Source organism: Gallinula chloropus, assembly GCF_964237585.1.
Source record: "Gallinula chloropus genome assembly, chromosome: 1".
NCBI classification, from domain to species: domain Eukaryota; kingdom Metazoa; phylum Chordata; class Aves; order Gruiformes; family Rallidae; genus Gallinula; species Gallinula chloropus.
In genome coordinates, this window is record NC_140085.1 from 143,327,074 (window position 1) to 143,352,066 (window position 24,993).

Here is a 24,993-nt window from a genome sequence, read left to right on the forward strand (position 1 = left end):
TTAATTTTCAAGAAGAAAATATTTTTCACTTATTCTTCAAGTGAGGTCACCATCCCAGAAATTAGCTTGCTTCCATTCCACATTATCACTTAACAGCAAAAAACATAGGAAAGAAAGTATGTGTAATGGTTGGTAACTCTTAGAAAATATTCTGTCCTAAAATGGTGTTTCCAGCAAAATTCAGTTTGCCTGGAGACCTAATCAGCTGATATGAATGCTGAGACTGACAACAGTTTCACTGTATCTTCACATAAACAAAATAAATATTTAAAAAAAAACACATTCACATAGTAAACATTTAAAATTTTATAGGACAGATGTTTTAATTACAGAATTTTAAGAACACCACGAAATCAAAATGCTGGCTGATATTATACAGGCAGCAAGAAAACATATCTCCATAAAAATCAAAGCAAAGTTTCAATCCTTAACACATGAAAGGCACTTCAAAAATCAACTATTAAAAAAATGCACACATACTCAACAGCATGTATCATCAAAATGAGCACAAAATCATTAAGCTTACCTAAACTGAACTCTAAAATCGGCTCATCTGGATCCTGAATGTTTCCTGTAAATCAGAAAAATTAATAAAAGATTAGCCCAACATTGCAGACATGTGAATCCTTTCCTGAAGTTGTGTCATACAGAAAAAGAAATTAAATTTTATAGAAAAAAAATTCAATGAGCTATGATTGGTATTGAAAAATATTTATTTATCTTTGGTATCTAATTATGATTTGAAAAACCTTAGATCATAAAACATGCTAAAATATGTAAAACTATGCAAGATTGTATGGAATATAGGAATATAAAATGCCCAATCTCGGTAGAAAACAACAGGATTAGAACCACTTAGTGTCTGAGCCACTATTAACTCCAAATTATTAAATTAGGTATGTCTCCTCTGTGATCAGTGAATAGGGAGAACCATGAAAGTATCTGTCTCTCTCACTAATCAAATAAAGCCTCTGGGGGTTACAGTACTAATTTACTCACCAAAAAATATGAGGGAGATAATTCTCAGTTCTCTGAACTCTCCTGAAAATTTTATACAATGTCAAACAAGGAGGTGGCCAAGACTCACCCTACACCTTGACATTCTCTATTGCTTTCTCTGTGTTGCCTATTTTTGAATAATAAACATAACTGCACAAAATCCAATTTATTTCTTTTCATCCCTCTCCAATTTTAATCATTTGCCTGTATTAAAATTGCTAAGTTTAGGATTTTTACTTTTTAGTAGAATTCCTTTCTCTTATTCCCTCTAGATAACCAGACAAATCTAAACATTCTAGCAATTAAAAGACAAAAAACAATGTTAGTACAAGGCAGATTCTAAAAAGAGCAATGGAGCAATAGCAGACACAAAGGTACATACCTGCTAGAGAAAGGCCTAGCATGTCAGAGGTGACATCAATGGTGGAGGCCCGTTGCACGGTGCGGGATTTTGCACCATGGCGGGGACTGTGTTCTCTTGCTGTCATTTTGTCATGAAGAGCCCTTCTTTTCTTGCTCCTTGGCTTTACTGATGTTTGTCTTGCAGAGTAGCAGAGTGCAGCAGGTTGCCTCCAAGTGCTATTCCTCTAACATTACCACACTAAGCAAGGAAGAGAGCAAAAACATACACCAAAATTTTAGGCCGCTCTCAGCCACCGTTCTATTTAACTCATAAAATTGCCATAGGTCATTCAAATAAAACACAGATCCAGTGCACAGTAACTCAATTTGCACGAACTGTACATCTGTAGCATTTCACTGCAGATTGTTGAAGACTGTATCACATGCAAGAAAGGTTCTTCTGTCAGAGAATGGGGGTTGAGAGAGACTCGTTAACAGACCAGCTGCTCTTCTCCTTTGTCCAAACTGTTAAACCATCCTTAATGAAGTTTCCAGGTTTTCATAATCCCTGGGGAACACAAGTAAATTGTCAGATGGGGCCTCTGTCTGCAGAGGTAGGACAAGGGATAAGGACAAAGGGACAACGGTCGGCAGAATGCAGAACAAAAGGGCAGGAAATGTTGTTAGTGTCAGCACAGTATGTCATTCCAGGCTCTACTGCCATGAGAAAGGGATATTGAAAACTATAAATAAAACCTACTGGGCCAGAGAGAGGCTGAAATTCTGGAATGGTGATGGAAAGAAAAAGCAAAAGGAGATTCCTGCTGATGTGGCACATGGCAGCGTCTGTGCTGTTTCTTCATCCTACACTGCTTTGCTCTACAGATACCCATGACAGTTGTTCTTCCCCTCACAATGCCTGTAAACTGAAGTGTTACAGTAGGAAAGAAACACATAGCCTATGGAAAATGTTGTTATGTTATTAAATGACGTGGTTTTGGTTTGGCTGATTAAATTTAGAGGTTCCTTCTATCAGCTACGTTAACACTGCAGTTACGGAACTTCTGCATTTGTTTCATACTGTTATGAAAAACATTATTCATTTAGGAAATAAGGTTAGGAGTAAAAATTGATAAGCCTGAAAGGCAGTAAGTAATACAGTGACTAATACTTTCAGAGTTCAGATAGGGCCTCATTCATCATTCATTTTATAAAATATTTGAACAATGCTGCATATTGGGACCATGTTGTTTTTCTTTTAGGTTGACACACCAAAAGATGGGCAAGAAGCATTCTAATTCAATAAAGCGCCTATCTTTTGCTTGTGTTTTCAATAGGCATTTGAAAACTGCCTGAAGGCTTCCAAGGGAATATTCAACCTGCCTAACTTAAGTCTCTAAATTTAACTAAGCAGCATCTCCCTCTGGAGGATTGCAAAAGAATCTCCCTCTCTCCATAGGGAACTCAAGCGTCTTTTTAACTAGCACTGGGTCACTGAACATCTAAAATTCAGACGCCAGTTCAGCATCTAAAACATCTGAGTTGAATGCAACCCTGGCCATCTACACAAATTTAGGAATGAGAATTAAAAAGGGGAGCTCATTCTAGGGAGGAAGAAATTTGGGCCTTGTCCACCAGATGGCCCAGTCTGCTACCACTCAGAACTAAACATTTGCTTTGATGATTCAACCCAGGTTTATATCATATAATCTCATACACAAAAAAGAATAGAGATTCTTGAGTAGGAGCAGCAGAAACGGAGAGCTCTGAACATCCCATTCCCAAAAGCTTTGAAACTCACTGACAGCATACAAAACAGCACTCTGACTATAGATAAAATTTCTGACCCCCAAAATTTATAGCACAGAGTTTTCCGATTCATACAGTATAATGGAACAGTTGATGTTGGAGGGGATCCCTGGAATTCATCTAATCCAACCTTCCTGCTCAAAAAGCAATGTCATCTAGAACAAGTTGCTCAGGACTGTGTCCCATTGGTTTTGGACAAGAATAGACCTGTCTGGCCAGCCTGGCTGTTCCAAAGTTTGATCATTCACAGTAAAAAAGTGCTTTTTTTTCTTTTTTTTTTAAATGTTTAAGAGGGTAAGTGGTTAACGAACCATCAATCTTTCTCGAGTAGTCCTGAATGTCAAACAAAACATCTATCAACATACCAGTTTCCAAGTCTTTCCATTCTCCAAATTTTTCTCTTATTTTCAATAACAGATTTTCTTTGGCTTGCTCCGTATGTAATATCATGTTTAATGGTTTGTAAGTCCATTAACCAAACCGCCTAATGAAACAGAAAACCTACAAAATATGCCTGCAGATTCAGACAGGATGCCATGGCCCTTTCCCCCAAATCCTACAAATACTTTATCAGAGAATAACTAATGGGGTACATAAGTACAGGTCAGACAGCAATTAGGTTAGAGTCCAGTTGTTTTTCAGCTAAAAATCTCTATAGTTGCTGATATCCTTAAAAAGGATCAATCCTTGAGAAATTTTAAAAGGGTGAGGTATTTTCTTCATTTTGAAACTATTTCTATTTCAATATTACTGAGTAATTTTCTAAGGCTCTTCAAGTTCTCAACGATTCATTTAAATCACAATATTAATTTCTCACATAATGAGACATTTTAATTTTACTTACATTGAACATACTTACAGAGGGCTCTTTTCCGTGCGTGTGGAGGGATTCTGCATGTCATAACATCAGCTAAGTCCACATCTAAAAAGTTAACAAAATAATCCATGTCTTTATACAGCATAAATCACAACCAACAGGCAGGTACTATTCCCAGATTAACTGTAATTTTAACTTCTAATTACTGGCTCTCACATTCAAGTTTACTGAAAATAGAAAAGGAGTACAATCCTCTATCAGACTTCACCCAGCAGTATTCATAGCTATGGCCAATCAGGTCATAGTATGGTCATTCATAGTATGGCAGGACGGAAAAGGACTGACTTCAAGGCAGCATTCGGTGCATGGGTGGAAAAGCTGTAAGAAATATATTTACTGAAAGGCTTGGTGCTATTAAGAAAAAGGAATTTATATGTTATGTCGAGTATGAGACAGCATTTGTTACTGCACTTGCTCTTCTATAGCCAAAACTTTGCTGCCTGGATGAATTATAGCCACCACCGTCAGGAGAAAAGATCTTGCGTCAAAACACAAGTTCAGAAGATGAGGATGCTGAGCTCCTTCTCCACTGGGTGAAATTACTATGTGAGGTAGGCTGCTATGAACAGCTAGGAAGCACACAGGAAAAGCGAATTATTTTTAAATCTACTAAAGGTTAACTGAAGGTTTGTATTTGGTAGCGGTACCACCTCATTCAAGTGCAGTTGCATTAATAGGATATTGCCTTTTAAGACCTCCCACATATGCCAGAGATGAGGAAATCCAGTCTGAGCTTTTTGATTTAATCACCAGCCCTACCAATTACCCAAGATGGCTTAAAAACATACGTATGAGCTCTTATCATTTACGGAAAGGGCATTATCTCACTTAAACTGCACAGGCGGCAGGTATCTGATCTCAACTCACTGCCCAGGTTCTCTATAAAATCAATGGTGAGACACAGGTCCCTCCAGAGAATGAGTCACCATTTTCCAAGGTAGGTGGGATGAATCACCCCGTGAAGATACCTCTCCCTCTTGCTCTCTAATTATAGAAAAAGAATTTAGACGAGCAGCTTACCCTGCTGCTGCAGCTGGGCAAACCGGATCCTTCCCAGTTGGGCTAGCTCAGGCAGGGATGACTTCCCTCTATCCACTGCACAGTGTGACAGACACAAATGACAGGTGGTCTGATCGCTCTTTTAAGTTGCGATTCTTTCAACTGTTTCAACTTTATGATCATGTTTTTGAAATAAATCCAGGGAGGTATGATTCCTGCTGAACTACAGGCAGCATTAACACAGCAGATAGTTTCCTTAGATGGTACCAAAGAGTGGTACCACTCCTGGAGCCAGCAGTCACAAAGGCTGATGTAATTCATGCCCAGGCAAACCTCATCTTGAAGATGGCATGACTCACCTACACATAGTCTTTGGCTCTGCCCTTACTACTACTGCAAACACTGGATGCTGATGATACCTGAAGCTTTGTACTTCATGAAGTTTTGCTGCAAAAGCCCAGTTTTCAATTGTGGTTCAAAAGTAGTACAAAAAAGCTGTTGTTGACCCCAGAATACCAGCAATGGCCATTTCCATTGTGCAGGAAAGGCTTCTGAGCAAGCCTCCCTTCTGTTATGTGAATATTTATTTGGTGATCTATTAGAACAAAGGCACAGGACCAGAAGAAAAGACCTTCATTAGATGCCACTTCCAGTGTGCTACCTTCAGTCTTGGCTGAAGAAAATAACACTCTGCTCAGCTGCATGGCTCCACATGCTGTGGGCTTGAAACTCTCAGACATCTGGATTCACTCTGACTGCTTAAAAGATCTCAAGGAAAAGCAATGATCATCTGCAGGCCCCCAGATCATCCCTTGATGACTAGCTTGTGCAAGTATTAATATTCTCCTTTTCTTTACAATTGTTTTGGCAAAGTGCTTGGTCTGTTCCCTTCTTGGAAAAAAATATAAATCACCTACCAAACTATGCCTTAAAGGAAACGTGTCAGGTGAGATCAAACCTTCTTTCGCCCTAACACCTACTCCTCTGACACTCATTATGCAACTGTAAGTAACAGGTTTTTTCCAGTTCACCCATCAATAAGCAGGAGAAAGAAGTGACTCCAATTATAGACTAAATCAAAACCTACTCTGAGACTACTTTTCTACAGCCACAGTGCTCTGGGCTTATGGCACTTTATGGGGAATTGAGGCATGCCAAAGCAGAAAATTCAACACCTGTGGAAGGCTAAATGTTACTGATACATGAAGGAATAATAGAAAAAGGAGAGTGTGACAGCTTCTTTAATACTTTAAAAAAAAAGGGGTGGGGGGGGTGGGGTGGACAGGATGACAGGACACACGACATGCTATCCTACTGCAAGTTTACTATCATCTCCAAGAGGAAGTGAAAAAGTAGTTGTGGGGTATTTACTGAAGTGCAATTAGTTTTACCACCTCTGGACTGTAAGGTCCATTCTCTGAACCTTACAAATTTTGGTCCTGTTCCTGAAAAATCCATTTTGAAACATCAAAGAGGGCTCCTTCAGCCAAATAGGTTCTTCAGGTAACTTCTTAGTAAAAAGTCTATCTGGTTGAAAATGTTTCAGCAATACACCAAAAAAAAAGTGGAAATGGGTACTGCTTGAAACAGTAAGTATTTTGGATCTGCAACATGGCCAAGTTTCCAACTAACATCCTTTTAACTGTATCAATATGGAAGAAATAATGGAAAGGAGAAAATGCCAACTATGCTAAGTTATTATTAGGTTGCCTTCCATATAAGAGCAGCATCTCTGCCTTCCACATCAGAGCACCATCTCTAGTATAACTAGGATATAGGGTTCCAAGTGGGGTTTTTTGTTTGGTTTTTTACCTCCAATCACAGAAAAACTTGGTAGTGAAACAAGATTTGCCAGGCTGGCTCAAGACCAATCTTCCAGCAATTCCAGCATCCCATTTCCGACAGCTGTTTCAAAGAAGATGCAAGGAATTTTATTGGCCATGCTTCAGGGTCTGAGGTGAAGATTGCAAACAACCTTATCACTCATGGCTGCAGAAGCAGCCCAAGAGCAGAACATCAACTCAGAAGACAGCAGTTCCAGAGACAGCCTGTGAAGACCGACACTGATTAAGAGTTATTTTTAGTCTCACAGGCACTTCACTCTTCTGGCTTATTAAATCCTGAATCTCTCACAGATTACACCATGAAAACTCATAGTCATGAGCTTGATGCTTTGAGACAGACCCTTCATTCCGGCCAAACTCAGGGTAGCCATACAGACGAGTCTACTGCAGATCCACTGGCTGACAAAAGACCTTCATTCCTCTTTAGCAATCCCATGACCATGGCATGCTTACCATGCCACTTCAGAAGGCAAAAGAAAGGAAACATTGCCAGCATCCATGGACCTTCCTCTCCAGACTAAAATGATTTCCCTATCAAGAGCATGTTTTGCAGATGCTAGCCCATCAGCTCCACAAAAAGGCTGTATTTCGCCCTTTCACTCAGTCTGTCCCTTAAGACTAGGGCTTCCCTCTCAAACTAGACCAATGTCCCCCTCTCCCACTGCCCAGAATCTTGATTACCAAAGACAAAAAACTAAGTTTGCCCTGAAGAGTCTTCTTGTTGCTCTCTGAAACCCTCTTCAGGATTCCTCAGTGAGAACAGGGAAAAAGTCTTCCACAAGACACTGAAGTAATCTCCTGCAAGATACAATGAACATATTTGTGCAGCCTGGAAATCCCCAAATGCCACCTTTTAGTGATATTGCGATAAAAGGTCACTGCAGCAGTAGAAAGTAGCTTGTGTTCTCTTTGCTTTCTTATCCACCCTCTCCCACTTACAGACAAATCTGTAAGTCGCAAATTTCTTCTTGATCCCTGAACTTCAGCAAACTCAATTAATCTAAAAACCTCATTTGATCTCTCATATATATGTGAGCACTTTTAATAGAAAGCTGCAATTTAGGCCACTTAGTTCTTTGTGCAAATTAAACCTGTTTGTGGATATTCACAACTGAAATACAATTAGCGTTCTTAACTTAGAGAGATATTGTTTTAACTTCACTTGTCACAACACTTCTACTCCTTCAGTACTCCTCCTGTGAGCACACAAACATGTACACCCACAGGTGGAAGTGTGTGCTTGTAAGGCAGGCTTGCTAACTGAAAAAGAAAAAGCACAGCTCTGTGTTACTGTGCAGAACAGCTTTCATCAAGCTGAGCGTAGCATAATGTCATGGAAAATGACGAGTCTCGCTACAGAGCAGTTTCAAGTCCAACCTGCTCAGCCTCCCCCGTTGTTTTACCAACAGAAACTGAAACAGCTTACAAATGGTCTTTACTTTAAATTAGTCTTTAACCCTCTTCACAAGAAACACGCTGGTTACATTGTGGTGAAGCTTCCTGCGCACTGGATGACTTTCTCCTCATTGCCTGGGGTTCTCCCATTACCCATATGGAAAAGTCCGTGACAACAGGGGACATATTTTCTGTTGAGGAGTGTGGACTGGAAACACATTTCTGAATGAGTTGGTCCTTTGGGCACCCTCCTACAGCCTGCCTCTTCTAAAGCCATCTTTCATCATAACCATGATGCTCACAAAGCAGAAACAGCATTGCTATAACGGGAAAAAACAGTTTAACCCTTTGCTGAGCTCCTCTTGATGCAGGAAAGGGTGGGACAGGGGAACAAAGACAGAAAAAACAAAACAAAGGAAAAACCACCCAACTAACCAACCCAACAGTTTATGACTGAAATGGAGATGAACTAGACACACCTCAACATTTGCTAAAGATTTCCTATTACCTTTGGCTACAGACAGATGGCAGTAAAATATCCCCCAACACACAGACAATGAGAGAAGGGGACCACAGCAGACACAGAGGGACAGAAGCACTGAAACTACATCTGCGATCAAGAAAGAGCTTTGGTCAAGTTTGGATTACAACAAAAATTCTAGGCAACTATCTGATCTATCTGCCTATAATATTCATCCACTTCACAGACTAACACAGCACTAGTCAATGCCAGAGTATTCTGGTCAAACCAACCAGCAGTTGGAGCTGCCCTCTGCGTGTTGGATGGGATCTCTAATTCTGCTCTGAAACCAGTGGGTTACAACGAGCTTTACCCATGCAACAGGACTGCAACTCCAGGATTGCAGGCTAACCACTCATTTACCTTCCCTACACTACAAGTACCCAAACTGAAGGAAAACTTCTTTAGAACTCCAGAAAAATCTCCCAAGCATTCTTCATTTTTACGTGGCATGGCTCTGACTTGCTGTGATTTCAATGCTAACTGTTTAAAAAGTTCAGGTAAGTGAAAAACGCATAGCAGCATCAGAGGAAGAAACAGAAATGTGTGAATTCCTTCTCCAACATATGTGTTTTCAGCAAGACATACCTAATTAACTCAGGAAATGAGTGTCAAGTATTCAGAAAATTTAAAAGAAATGTTAGTGTGGGAGTAGTATTTCACAAAGGTTATTACCAGGTTTTAGACAGCATAGCAAAACTGGAATCTTATGCAACTAATACAAATCTGCTGATGCATATTTCTCTATTAACATTTGTTTCATACACCCAAGCTGTGTTTTGTCCGTGTATTACTGAGCCATATATCTCTTTTTTCTTACATAAAGCATGCCTAGACTATGCATATATAGTTCTATTTTGGTTCCAGATAGCTGATTCCTTTGTTCTGCTTTCATTTCTTCTTCCTGGAACATAAAATTACTTGTTTGCTTACCCTGATCTTTCTAAATCAATGGGAGAGACGGGTGTTAGGGGCCAAGATGCTAACTACAAGGCTCTTTCTTGGAGTCTTTTCTGGAGTCATATAAACACGTGGTGGGATGCTGTCAGCCTGGAAGCACAAGCATCCCAGTCCACACAGGCTAACAACAGTCTATGCTTCCCCACCTCAGTGGGGCAGCTGTCCCTGCGAAAGGAATCCCTACAGGTTAACAGGAAGATCACCTTGCCCAAGCTGTGAGAGGAAACTATGGAGTTTCTCACAGGGTTCTTGGCCAGCTAGATAAAGGCAGATGTGAGCCAAGATGACAGTCAAAAGGGACCTGGACTGGTAGGTTTGAGGAAGGATGAACTGCTGAGCTGCTCCTCAAGAAGCTGTAGGTCTCCAGACTAAACAGAGCAAAAGCTATTGCTTATCACCTGTCAGCTGTTAGCTGTGCCTCAAGACAGACACTGAAGAAGAAATAAACCTACTTCTGAGTGGGCCTTGAGCAAGATGCAGCCTTTATATACTCAAAAATGATTATCCACTCAAAAATGATACAGGAGCACAAGCACTGTGAAGGAGCAATAAGAAACCCAGGGATAACTAAAGGGACCATGTTATCCTGTGTTTGCATCGCTCAATGTAGCAGGCGTACTCTAGGCCGGTGGACGCCAACGTCCTACCCCCCAGTTCCCCTGGGCTCCCCATACCTCCCTCCCACATGCACACACAGGCACATACACACCCTCCCTGCCCTTCACAGGGCGGTTACAGCAGCTACGTTCTGATCGAGCCCAACAAGAAAGGGAAGTGTGAACTGACAGGGCCTGAGATGCACCGATTTGTTCAAGCTTTTCTGCTACAGGCAAGGTAACTGCTGCAGACAACATCTCTTTCAGAAAAGGAAGCCACAATTTCATTTCCCAACAAAGCCAGAAAACATTTTAAAAGGAATTTTTTTGGAGGCCTCAGAATGTCACCGTCTCCCAGTGCAGGTCACAAGGACGGACACTACTGATGCTTGGCAGGTAAAACAGGTGAAGGTAGTAACATCAGAGAAAACAACATTTCCACACTTCCACATCAACAACAGCTTCATTTTAATGGCTGTGCTGATGAGAATTATTAGCAGTGGACAGCACATTGAGAATTTGGGTAAGAAAAAAAAAAAATAGGAAGATGTAAGCAAGTCCCACTGAAACAGGTCAGAGAAAGTTGTACCAGGAACATAATTAAACTGACCAAAACAGTACTTATGTGTCTTTAACATGGAATAAACTGCACCTGGACTTTAAGAGTAGGTACATTTCACCACACTTGCAAAGTCCATGTCAAGGATAAACTGAACTGTTGCTAATTGGACCGGACAGTGTAATTTCCTAAACGGATTCTTAATTTGTAGCACAGCTACCAAAGCACAATTATATGGGAAAGATTATATGTATGGACAGACATGGATCATTTTTTAAAATATCAAAAAAATATTTGGAATATATTAAAACTTGTCATATCTGATTGCTGAATTTAAGAGTCCTAACTGAGTAGCACAAAATGGGAATAAAGTATGTGACCTACAAAAAAAATTAGTAATTGTAAGTGGCTTGCACATCTTTGAAGTGACCTCCTAAGAGGAAATCAGACCCAATATCACTGAAATATTTCTCTGAATTTAATTGCAAAATGTTTTCTGATATAATATCAGCAGTTTTCTATCAGAATATCGTATTTCAACAATTATCTCCTACTTGTGAAAATTTCCCTGCGGTTTCCCAGCTTTGACTATATTCTTTGTTGAGGTGCGACTGAACAAGTTTGGAAAGAGCAATCAAAGGTATTTCTAATGCCCTGACTGGCTTAATGTCTAAACTGAACAAACATAGGAACACCCATGGACAAATAGAAATGTTTTCTGCCTCCTCACCCCAACACATTGCAGGTTAAAGTGGTCTGTTCAGCAGCAAGTACTTGCACAGCTGCAGTATGTGTTGTGCAACACTTTCTTGTGCTGTAACGACACTCTTTTCTTTCACTCTCATTTACTAGCAGACCAAACGTAATAAAAATTGCAGTCTAAAATTAAGAGGAAAAATTAAGACTCCTATGGGGCACGCCCATGGATTTCTGCAGTCCAGGGCCTTTAATAACAATTTTCAAATAATTGTAACTGCAACCTACTGATCTGTTTTCAGCAACTACTACTGATAAATCTTTAGAACTGGTGTAGTTTAGTGGGCTTCAAAAGTTTATTTAAAAAAATAACAACTGCAGCAGGGATGGAAGCAATGACCACAAAGAGATACAAGTGCTATGCAGGGACAAAGGGCATATATTAGTGCAGCATTCCTTGCAGCACTCACTGCTCAAAAATATGATCTTAAATGTCAGAGTTTTGTCAGTTCTCCAAGCGCTGACATGCCTTAGAAAACTTGTGTGTTACTATAGGCCAAGTTTATCTGAATCTCATTTTTTTAAAAAGCAAAGTTTGCATGGATACAGAAAAGCCTGAAAATGTGAAGGATGCATCCCAAATTACTTTCCTATCTTAAAAGTTCATGACTAACTCACACTCATGACTGATACTCTTGACTCAATTTTTGCATGCCAAAGGCAAGCAACTGTGACGCCAGCTTCTGCTAAATCCTGGTGACTCCCACCACACCTTCTCAAAAATGCATGAGCGTGCTGCCTACCTTAGCAGTGAAACCTCCAAGGCAAGGCAGCAGAGATTATGCTTCTGCCCACAGCTACCTGTCTTGCTCCTCTGGTCCAGATGAGAACAGAAACCTGCGTTTCAGGCACAAAGGCTTATAGTCCACCATCAAAGGTACTTCAGCAACAGATTAAACTAAGATACTGAACTGCTTATCACTGTGGGCACACCTTCCTACACTGGCTGTCTCTGCTAGAGAGGCTGTACCTTCTGGGAAAGGGCAAGACCAAAAGCTGAATATAAAGACAGGGTCAAAGCAAAAAGTTTATCAAGCCTGGAGACCTCTCTAAGCACAGGCAGTGCTACAGACCATGAAAAACAGTATAAAAAAAAGCAGTGTAATGAGCCGTACTGGTACCTTGTGAGGCATCTCCAGGTTTGTACTCCCAGATTCAGCTGACAAGCAGCCTAGGAATGATCTGAGTTGGTCATCACACCCAGATCTCCGTATTTAACAGCTGGTGGTAAATGACAGCTTGTGTGCTGGCAGAGTTCAGCATTGGCCATTGAAGCACTGCTACCCTGTAGCCCTGTAACACCGTATCACCATCACCAGTAACCAGCCATTCACCACAGATACCCTGAGGACTTCAGCCTTCCAGGCTTGCTTTGTCTGAACTTTTCTTGACTTGCCTGCAACTTTGTTTTAGCTTGCAATTAAACTTGTCTTAGTTGTAACAACATTTCCAACTGCCCAGATGTTTGTGGCTAATTTGTTCTTACTTTTGTTTAGCTTTGCCTGCTACGGTCACCCCTTGGCAGCTCTAACACAATGATGCAGGGTAGAAAAATATGGGTCTGGTGTAGCTGAGGTCTTGCAAAGTGGAGACTCAGGATGGAGAGGAGTAGAAGCACGGGATAAAAAGAGATAGGGCTGACACTTGGAAAGCAGTGTGATTCACCCATGGTCACTTACAGAACCACAGACTTGTGGCTGGGCAAAACCAGCATTGGGGGTAATAAACAGAAGAGAGATGTCTTATCTAACACGTATGTAAGGTACAACACGTGGTAAATTTGGTTGTAATGTGGAGCTGCAGAACAATGGAGGAAGAGCCAAGTTTAAATGCTTGCTAGTAAATGTTAAAATGACCCCAAGTGGATCCTAGAGTGAAGAAGAATAAGCTATCAACATGAACATCATATTCCTCCTGAAGTCCTTTAGATGCTGACAACTGCTGAAACACCTCCACATCCCCACCAGCAGAATGAAATCACTTTAGGCACCCCCGAGGAGCAGGGGAAAGGTGAGCATTACAGCACAGTAAAGAGGTAGACACTTTTGTGCTCAATGATTTTAACTGTACTGCTATTTACTGATACTTTCCCCCGTCTTTCCCTGTAATTATTAAATCTGAACAAGTAATGATTCCTCAATTAAACTGTAGAGACTTTAGCTTCAATGATGAAACTTCTGGCCTTTAGATATAAGGTGTATTTCATCTATACACAGAAGATAGTTTTGAGTGTAATGGCACAGATGTGGAATTTAGTGCCATTCTTGACTGCTTCCTTGTACTAGCAGATGCTGTTGCCATGCAGTGATTTAGGAGAGAAACTTTTTAACAGTTGGAAGCACTCATTTTACCCTATCCAGTTTTTTAAGGTCACACAGATCTCATCTCTACAGCTTCATTTAGAGATTTTTATAGATGAAAGACGCAAGAGTGAGAGCTGGATGTAACATTGTCAGGACAGTTCGTGATCACTGGGATAACATCTCTGCTTCAAGCACCATCTATTTGCTTCCACTAAAAACACAAAGTGATTGTCTGCCCGCAGTGATATCACTGTGAATCACAGGCGTCAGTGTAATGCATCTTTGTCAAATCATTACTTTAAAACAGTAAATGTCATAAACTTTTTAACTGTTTGAAGTGAAACAAGATAGAACAATGACAATATTAAATGGGACGTTATTAATTTTTTACATCAATCTCCTGCAATCTTTTCTGATTTAAAAGCTCCCTGAAAAATTTCCAGTGGAAGAACCCTTTGGTACAAGCTAATTTAAAGCTACTGATCGTAGGCTTGCTTTCCTCAGTCACTTCCCACCAACTTATTTGCATAGTTCATGGATAATTTAAAACCACTGACTTAAGCAATAAAAGAACCAAACAGCTATGATTCTCAAGACCAATTTTGTTTTCTTCATTTTACATTGTTTCCATCTGCTCAGAACTACACAAGTTCTTCACCTAACATCCTAAATTTGTCCATGTTTGGTCTCAATTTGTAAGTAAATTTGTATTCGGAAAGTGTGAGCTAAAGCCTTTCTGGGAATTTTCCAGTTCTGAAAAGGGAAAGTCTAATAATAACTTCTTTATCCAATTAAGAGAGGAAAAAAAAAAGTAATTTTTTTCAAGAAAGAAAATAAAAATAAACTGTAACAGAAACCCTACATGGCAAATAGTTCTTTATGAAGTATATACTTACAAAAATGGCAAACAAGTAATTCTCTAACTCAAAAGTTAGTTAGAGAAAAAATCAGAGTCTGGTCTTACCTATAAGGAACAGGGACCACCTGTTGAAAATTAAAAGATACTAGCATTCAACTCAAGCCCTGTGTATCTTTTACTACTGAAGCAACAACAGTGTCAAACCCCTATGAAAATTCAGGCTACTACAGCATGATGCAGAAACAGCAGCATGCATTCAACAAGGGCTTTGTTAATGCTTCCATTCTGAACAGCTCTGTGGCCAAGCATCGAGGGGTGCATCTGTGGTAATACAGACACAGATTTTAAGGAGAACTCCATATGCAACGAGCTACTGAATAGCACCCTTATCATTGCTATGAGACTATGTAAGTACTAGGCAATAAATGTAAAGAAAATTACATTGCCTGGGAGCGCACAACAGTGGCACCCAAACAATCAGTGTTTAATCATATTCTGTTTTCCTCCCCGGTGACCCCCAAGTCAACTCCTGCATAAGTGAGAACAGAGTTCGCAAACACTTAACCAAATGGGTTTTCCTAATGTGATCTGTCATATTATAAAAGGACTCTTTAATCTGCCAAGATTACAGATCAGACCACAGGAGTCAATAGTGAAAAATAAACTGTGAATTTCTTCTCAGCTCTGGGAAAGCCATGACCATGTGGCAATTGCTGCATCTATTTTTCAGGCACAACAATCTTTTCAGCTCTCATGTTGAGATTTCACTTTTTGATCACCAATATGGAAACTGACCTCAGGGCAGAAGATATCTTACACTTTTGTGCCCATGATTTCAAAGCCAAATCATTAAGTTATAATATGCCAGTGCTGTTTCTGTAGTGATGGATGCAGCTGGACATAGAAGGGATCTTTAATCTTCTGTGAGGCTCATATTTAGCACACTGATTTTCTGTAGTCTACTGAAAGATGTTTTGTAACAGATGCCAAATACTTATTGGTACTTACTGGTGCTCCTGGGAAAATGAATAAAAAGGACAGTTTTAAAACAAGACACAGAAAAGCACCTCCAGATGAATCATACACAATGCTCTGGGTCTGTTTTGTCCATGGGGATCCAAAACCGCCGCTCCCTGAGTCACTTCTGTTCCAGCTGGGCGTTCTTGAACAAGTCAGTCCTCAAGAGCTTTTGCTTTCCGTTTTTCCTCCTTCTGCATCAAATGCTAACTGAAAGCATTGCTCTCCCAACTCCCCTTCCCAAAGAAATACAAGACTGTGTGGCAGGCTTATGTAACTTTGTAACTATTACTCTTTCTATTAACGAATATAACCCATTGTTTGCCTCAGGATAAAATGCACCAACAGGCACCATATAAAACAAAACTGATTTGTCATCTACATGAATCCAAACAAGAAAAGGGTTTTCTGCCTGTTACACTGTATTGATTTCAAAACTGATTCCCTATAAAAATATCAGGGAAATAAACCAGAAAATCTAAATGTCTGCAATTCAGAAATGAAATGCTACCTTTCAAGCTATTACCAAGTGCTACATGTGTCTGAAATGTTTACAAAAGATATTTTTCCAGAACTTCTCTTCAACAGCTATTTAAGTATGCTGTTAAAGAACTCACCTCTGAACTAGCAAAGAACTCATGTTTGAGAGTGCCCCAGTTAACCTAGAATATTTTGTATTATCTCCTACCATATTGTTCAAGAGATTTAAAATCCCCTAAAACTACTTTCTCTTTTTATTTAATTCCTATTTATATAGCCTACAAAGAATAAGACAGCAACAAACAAAACCAGCAATAACTTTTTTTCACTAACAATGAAAACATAAGAATCACTTATATTGATAAATAACTGCAATTATATGCCAAGCTTAAACCTTTGTAGACTGGCATGTAAAAATCCTCATAGATCTTCTGCTAAAATGTTCAAAAAACCTCAAAAAAACATTCCAGAGGAGCAAACTAAACTACTTATATACATATACACACACATACATATATATGTAATTAGAAACCAAGAAACTCCTCTCCCAATAACAGTAGATAGAAGGAGGATTACATTAAAAATAGACTTTTTGCTGCAGAATATGGTATTCTGCAGAATATGATGTCTGGTTGTTTGCTTTTCTCTATTCCCATTACCAATAGATCATTACCATGATATTCCAATCGCTAGTTTGACAGACTTTCAACTGGTTTTTTACCAGTCTTCTTTCCTAATGCTGTTACTTTATTTCTGTAAGGACAGTGTTTGTTTTTCTTTTCCTTTCTTAAAGGTTATTCATTTTCTTCATAGTAAAAATCACAGAGTTCCTGTATCAACTTGGACTCGTGCACTAAAAGAAAGACAACACAGAGAATCCCAGTTGCTTCAGGAATAAAGGTGTTGAAAGTATTTCAGGAGTGTTTCCCTTTAGTTTCTGTGGCAGTAGCTGGAGAAAAAGTCTCCTCTGTAGACTGAAGGTAAGACCTTTACCCCACACCTTAAAGCACAACAATGACCTTTAAAAAAGGAAAATCAACCAAAGGTAGCTGACAGTAGCTGCTTTCCCTCCCACCACTGATAAAAATCACAGTTGGTGCCTTGGTTCAAACAGGTTTAGCTTCCAAAGTCAGGCCTTGTCCAGCTAGTGCTGACAGTCCTCACTGAAGAACATCTGTCTGCATTCATTGAAGAATAAAATACCTGTCTGTATTAACAGGTTTGTCTATTAAATGGAGCCTGGCTCCCTTATGGGATGGAATTAACAATGATGAGAGTGCTATCTGAATAACAAATAAAACAAACTCAACCAAATAACATCTCAACATTGAGATCTCCAACTTTATGGAATGAAGCTCCCAACCAAAGTGGTGGAAACCCAACTATCCAAGATGTCTCCAGGACACTCTACCAAGCCTGTAAATTTACAGTGCTGGAGTTTCCTCCACACAACTGTTTTTCTCTGCAGCTCCACACTGAATGTTTGAGAATATTTGGCAGCTGCCTGGGACAACTCTAAAAAAACCACCCTATCAGAATCCACAGCAAGAAAAGTTGCCAACGTGAACATGCACAACCACAACCAGTGAAAATGCCTCCTTTCAGAAACATGGGATCACTGTTTCACTAAAAATAGCTTGCCATTACCAGCTGGGCAGCACTTCTTTCTTTTTTTTCCTTTGTTTGCTCATGTTAACATGGGCAAAAAGTCAACAATAAAATACAATTTCAGACAGCCCATTTTTCAAACGCTTTCAAGGAGAGTAAGCTCTCACAAGGGCCTTTGTGTTCTAGGCATTTCAGGGGTTAAAGTCTGGCAGGAACTGCACTAAGATTTATATTTTTTTTAAATATGGAAATTACAGAACAATCTTGAACATAAATATTCCCAAATGGATATGGTTTTGTTTCAAAGTAAAATTAGCATAAAGGCATTTGAAGAAGAAATTAATATTTTGTCATGCTTGCCTACAAACCCCCAAGGCACCTTGGCACATTTTATTTTTAGTTTTTATAGCGTGTAATCTACTCAAACAGAAAACATACTATTAAAAGTAGCATGTCAGAAAGGCCCAAACAAGTTGGAACAAGCTTCCCTCAGCAGAGATATGGTTCACACAGACCCCATTTAATTGCACAAAAATATTTCATTTTTTTATTATCATTTAAGAATCCATGTGAACAAACCATGAGGACATGGTTCCCTTGACTAAAAACCATGCTATGGAAAGGTTAAGCAAGGTGTGTGCTCTTTGAAGGGGATTCACTTCACTGAACTGTACTGAAGTTAAGCAAAACAGGCAACTAGTTAGAACTAAGTAGAGAGGAATAGGAACCTTCAAAAGATAATTCTTTCTGACTTCTAAACAGCTATCTTAAGAGACTATGAAGCACCATTAAATTTACAATCCAACATCTCATGCTTAATACTGATCCATGACAGTTCTTGGGCAGACCAGAGGAAAACACGACTTGCTGCTAAAAAACCCCCCAGAATACAGAAAGAAGACCAAACTTAAAACTACATCAGATTCTAAATCTAAGGGAGTTGATCACAACTAACAAAGAACAAACCTGAAAAAGAACTCACACATTTTCACACTAATCTTCTCCCTCCTTTTGGACTGTCATTCATAGCACTGTTTCCAACAGAACACCCCCTTCCAAACTATTGACAATTCAGTCCATAAAGTGTTTTTTCTTTACTGTGGCAATTTTCCAAGTAAGGACTGTGAGATCATCACACAATTGTTTTTGCCATAGAACAATAGTAACTTAGTACCACTATGTAATAATTAATTGGGGGGGGGAGGGGGAGGGGGAGGCATACTATTCTCTCCTGACATTCTTCTAAGCACTTTAAAAGCCCTCAGAAACACAGGCTAAGCACTAATTAACAAACAAACAACTAGAGAACTAAACACAGTGTTGCCAGAAGTACATTAAAAAGGTTTCATGCTGTGGTGTTTTCCTCTTGTTATTTTACCATTAATTCAGCTAAAGAATGACCTGATCAATGTCTTAACAGCTGATAAAGCCACTTAGGGCAACTCAGGATTTGCAAAGGAGCAGAAAGCACATTACTCACCCTCGCTCAACGAATTCAGCTCCCTTTTGAACCTCCTGTTGGGACCAACCAGCATCTAGGCAAAGGGCAGTTCTTCACCAACATACAATTGCAGGTTTAAGCATCTGTCAAACTAAGGAGATATCTGGGGCATGGGCTGTCAGTGACTCTAGGTGCTGCACCCATCACTTGTCACTACAGGCACATCAGGGATCTTCAACCATGACTCTCACTTCAGAGCAAGCTTTTCTCTCACTGGTCATGAGTTTGCTAGCCAGCAGTCTGCTTCTTAAGGTATCTCTGTCACAGGCTAAACTTAACACCACTTTGTCCAGCTCTACAAATTGACTGGATGCCTGAGTTATCACACAGCTTTCCCTCTGCTGTGCAGGAAAACTGCAATACAGTAGACAGCAAGTACCACATTGTACAGGAGCCATCAGAAAGCACAAGCTGCCCAACAGCACAAGTCCAAAGAATCTAAGCAAGTGTTGCCCTTCATAAACCTGTAAGCTTTTCCTTAAACATGCATCGAGCATTCTTGTTCTGACTACTGTCACATATGATGGGATTATCACCATACATTTCTATGATGGTCACATATTTTAGCCATATGTTAGGTACATACACACACAAACTCCAATCACTAGGTGCCACATATTCAGTTTGCATCACTTCTAAATCATACGCCTGGCCACTTCGGCTTCTGTACCACAACCTTCCTACAAAACCATACTGATACATGTAGGCTTACATTAGTCCTCTGATGGACCACAGACATCCTGCTTGTTGGCTATCACCTGGCTGATAGCAGCCACATTCCACAACTCCCTGTGACTCCAGCAGCATAGCTGCAGCAGTTACATTTCCCACTTTCCTAGTCTGCCTGACCTACCCAACACAGCTGTTTCAGGCTCTTCTTCTATCACTCCTTTGATCATCCCTGCAGCTTCTCTCTGCACCTGTTACACACAGAGCTGAAGTTTCTTGGCTATTGCAAGAAGTGTTGCACATTACTACAGATCAGGTCCCAGCCCAGATGTACCCCAGCTGAGGTGCCCTCCCTCAACTGCAAATACCTCTCCTGACACTCCCCTGAACCCCATCCATCATTTTCATGACGATATCAAATTGACAGACTTCTCAAAGGGACAAATTTGAACTCACTTACCCCCAATATAAGCCTTTCTCCTTCAAAGCCTTCCACTGTTGAACAGCCTGTTCATAGGAAAAGTTGTTGCACTACATCCTAAGCTGAAGCTGTAGCACCATCCAATTTAAGCCACTCAACTCAGATGCCGGTCAGGTGCCTAGGCTCTGTTAACAGTCAAGAGAAAAAGACAGGGGCTGGGTGCCTAATTAAAATCTGCCTCTTTCCACTGATTACATAAGGGCATAGACTGCTAATTTTGACACCAAGGTTAAACTCAGTAAATGAATTTCTAGCAGTGTGTGGCCTGACACTTTGCTGTGTTGAATTCCATCCCTTTAGTATTACCTAATTATACAATTAATTGTACAGTCATTCCATCTCAAACCATGTACTGAAAATTATTGTCCTCCTCCCATCAGCATGTTTCAACAGCCTGCCTGCTTTCAGTGCATGTCTATAAAAATCAACTCCATAACACCCCCCCAAAAAACCACCATAAACCAAAAAGAACCCCACCAAAAAAAAGCCTCAAGAAAACTAAGCAAGTCAATTCCCAAAGAAAAATTAATCTCCATATATCTACCTCCTGTTGCCTCCTCTTGTGCCAGTTCCTCGCATGAATTTACAGTTCTTAGACTAACTTACTCCACCTTGAAGAGCAGCTTTGATGCAGCACTGTGTTAAATGGTTCAGAAGAATCCAGAGAGACCAGATCTAGCACATTTTTCTTTTTCTAGAAAACCTACTTTCTTATTAAAACCAGATACTAGGTCAGTCTGACATAACCTATCTTAGCAAAATAGATCGTGTTTCATCCTCTTTCCACTCAACTCCCATGTCTTTAATTATTCATTCCTTCAAAAAAAATTACAAAGGTTATTAAGGTCAAATTAACAAACCTGAAGTTGCCTAGACCACATTTTACATTTCCTTAGAGATATGTATAACATTCAATAGCAGAAAGTAATAAAAATAATCAAAAAAATCTTAGCAGTGAATCTGTATTTTAATTACATATTTAAAATGGTACCTTTAAGAAATTCCCAATTTGGGAATTATCTATACAGATCTTAAAAAGTCACTGTAAGAGACAGAAAACCTGATTGCTTTTAAAATGGGAGATGCAAAACCTGCATGCTTCTTCTGAGATCACAAAAATCTATGTGAACTGATGAGTAAAATACCCAAGACTGAAAGTTCCTGAGACCCAAAAATCAAGATACACAGCAACATATAGCTAGGGCCCTTGTTTAACTTGATATGGGAAATCCCAGTGCGAAACTGAGATGCTTCCAGGCTTTGTGTTACACAAAGCTTTTTAAAAGCTGCACTGTACCTTAAATTCTCATGATTCAGTACAGTTTCTTGCAGTCATAAACTGTTGAATTCATTCATATAGATTTTCCAATTTGTGGGGTGACTGATACATCTGGAAAAGTTTTTGTGCTGAGGCATAATTTGCTTGATAAAATTTAAAGGCTTTTTGCAAGGATAAATACATTATTCAGTTTAAGAAAACTGTTTTATTAGGATGCAAGAACGTTTCTTCTTTTTTTCCTTTTCTTGTTGCTTTAGGACTTTTGTGTCTCTATTTCATTGCCATGCATTCAATGCATTTGCAAAAAATACCTTAAAAGCACACAAAAGATTCCCTCGGTCTGCAATTCTAAGCTCTTTTTTGACCCAAATTGGCATTTCTATGCCTTGAGCTGAAAGCAATCACCTTGTTAAAAGGTAATATTTGTGTATGTTGCCTCCTTCAGACAAATATGGCCTGAATTTTAAGACATCTACTTATTCTTCAAACAGTAGAATTGTGAGTTGTGCATCCTGGTGCTTTAGAAGTAGATTTGTAGCTGTCTGTACATGTCAGACAATGTTCAAAACAGGCAGGCAGTTAAGATTCCTCCTGAGTACCACAGCTAAAAGCTTCTACTTGGGCTTTGCCTAAATTAACACTTCTGGGGCACTTCAATAAGCTCTGAGTTCAGTGAGGCAACTCTGGTTAGGGACAGCACATGAACAGGTGCAGAAAACTACACGCTTCAGTCCTACTGAAATCAGCAGAAAAACTAAGACTTCTCCTGGTGTAGATTTTACGACTGACCTGATTTCCTGGGAGACCTCAGATCACTGCTGAGAGATGAACACAACTGCTCTTGACTTGCTGGAGGTACTCAGTGTCTACAAAGGACTTTTACTGAGCCGCCTGAGTTCTGATTAAAGACACTTATTTGAAAATTTGACCTCAGGTATTTAAAGCCCATCTGCCCCACCCTCCAAAATGTTAAGAAAAACCACGCACTAAGTTAAAAATAACTAGGAGCCTTTTCTGCTATTTATTCTGCAAAGACTAGCAAGCTAGCAATGGTCCTGTCTGAGGCACACTACTACTGTGGGGTTTTATCTTTCATCACAGTGCTTCAAGCTACTGTATTCCACCTATCCTTAGAGGCCAAACAGAGAACTGGCAAGAGTTTGTACCGTGCAGGCCAGACCTTTTGATATACAGAGATCTGGATTTGGGAACCCGCAGGGTACCTTCCTATCTTCTTTTCCTAGCTATATGAAAATAGCACTGGGAGCATAAAATGATCCCTATGCAAAGTTGCCAAGAATGAAAGTAGTTTGGTAGGCAGCTGATTTTGGGAGTTGATTTAGATGCTTTGGATTAAGCGTTAATCCTCTGTTTTAGTGAAACAATTATTCTTGGAATCTTCTTAATGATTTTGCAGTAGTTCATCCATCTATCTTTCAGGGATAATACTGCTATTATTAACAATTAGGTACTGAACATTTTGTAATTCAAAAACTCTAACAGCTTTTTAATTAAAATGCAAGCACGGGAGTAAAATTAGTATGTTATTGAACCACATGTAAGCTTGAGCAGGATCATGTTCCAAACACTTCAAATACCTTGATGTAAGAGTAGCATTTAATTCCACAAAACCCTTAATTTCTTTTTGTGCTTGCGCAGAACTTAACATTGGGCAAAGGCTTCTAAAAAGAGACAGAAGTTATCACAGTAAAGAACTAACCCACAAATTGCAGTCTCCAGACACTTAAAACACCTGAAATTCTGCTGCCTTCCTTCCTTTCTCTGACTCTGCCCTCTACAGCCACTCTCATTAGGTATGTATTATCGTGTCCTCTTACCCCCTCTTTCTGTCCCTCCCCCATCATTCAGGCTCTACTCCATCTGATTATGCCTTCCTTTAAGGTATTATTCAAACTCAGTCCTTCATCTCTGTCTTCACGGCTGCAGCCACGGTTAACTCTGCAGACTAGAATCCACAGAGCCAGAAGAACACCTCATGCAACAGAGAACACTAGGGAAAGGCCAAGTGCCTCACATTAGGCAACAACTGCACGAGTAGTTACAGCAATCACAAACATCCATCCGGCACAGGGCACGCAATCCATCTCACACTAACAAGATCTGGACTTGGGAACACACAGGGTAACTTCCTATCTTATTTTCCTAGCTATGTGAAAATAGCACTGGGAGCATAAAATGATCCCCATGCAAAGTTGCCAAGAATGAAAATAGTATGGTAGGCAGCTGATTTTGGGGGTTGATTTAGATGGTTTGGAGTAAGCGTTAATCCTCTGTTTTAGTGAAACAATTATTCTTAGAATCTTCTTAATGATTTTGTGGTAGTTCATCCACCTATCTATCCATCTATCCATCCATCCATCCATCCATCCATCCATCCATCCATCCATCCATCCATCCATCCATCCATCTACCTACCTACCTATCTATCCATCAATCTCTCAGGGATAATACTGATATGATGAACATCATGGTCTAAGAAAGGGGATGACTGCACATTGGACATAGCCATGCATTCCCATGTAGCTTGCTCAGTATTTTAGTATACTTTACAAACAGGAAAGAAGGGGAAAACAAGAGGGGAAGGAACAAACTAGAAAAAAGTTTGTTTTTTAACAAAAAACAACTGTAAAAGCAGGTAAGTCAACTTCCTACAAAAGCTAAGAACAACAATCATAAAGCAGCCTGCTGTGCTAATAACAGTCACCTCTCCCCTCAGTCAGTCCAGCAGTCTGTCCCTTTGTCACCTGTACCAGTGTGTACTTTAGCAGGGCATGTTTTCTGGAGACGTCACCCAGAGAACTGACTGAAGAGAAAGTGGGACCTGCTACTTAAAAAGGGTGCCACCAAAGACAAACTCTGTTTTAAACACACACATCAAGGAGCCTCAATCAAAAAAAGCCACCTGGAGCTTTACATATGCAATAATGAGTTGGACTCTTAATGAAGAAGGCACTAAATCTAAATGAGTTAAAAGAAAATATCTACCAAGATACCAAGCGGGCAGGCAAACACAAGTGGCTGGAATTCTCTTTATTTTCCTTCCAATTTTCTCTCCAGACCTAACCTAACACAAAGCTTCAAATGAGTAGTGGGATCTGTCTGTATGGAATTGATTGCAC

The 24,993-nt window shown here is 39.8% G+C and overlaps 1 protein-coding gene across 8 annotated transcripts in view; it reads right to left on the reverse strand.

Moving 5' to 3' along the window:
* INPP4A (inositol polyphosphate-4-phosphatase type I A) overlaps positions 1-1,487 on the reverse strand; it is a gene marked incomplete at its 5' end in the record, with an annotated part of 46,953 nt that extends 45,466 nt beyond the window's left edge. For all 8 annotated transcript variants that reach the window (XM_084276632.1, XM_084276629.1, XM_084276625.1 and 5 more), the window contains 2 exons: positions 527-571; positions 1,382-1,487. In XM_084276632.1, the coding sequence (XP_084132758.1) occupies positions 527-571; positions 1,382-1,487 (151 nt within the window). The remainder of the gene's footprint in view (positions 1-526; positions 572-1,381) is intronic.
* Positions 1,488-24,993: the final 23,506 nt, after the last annotated feature.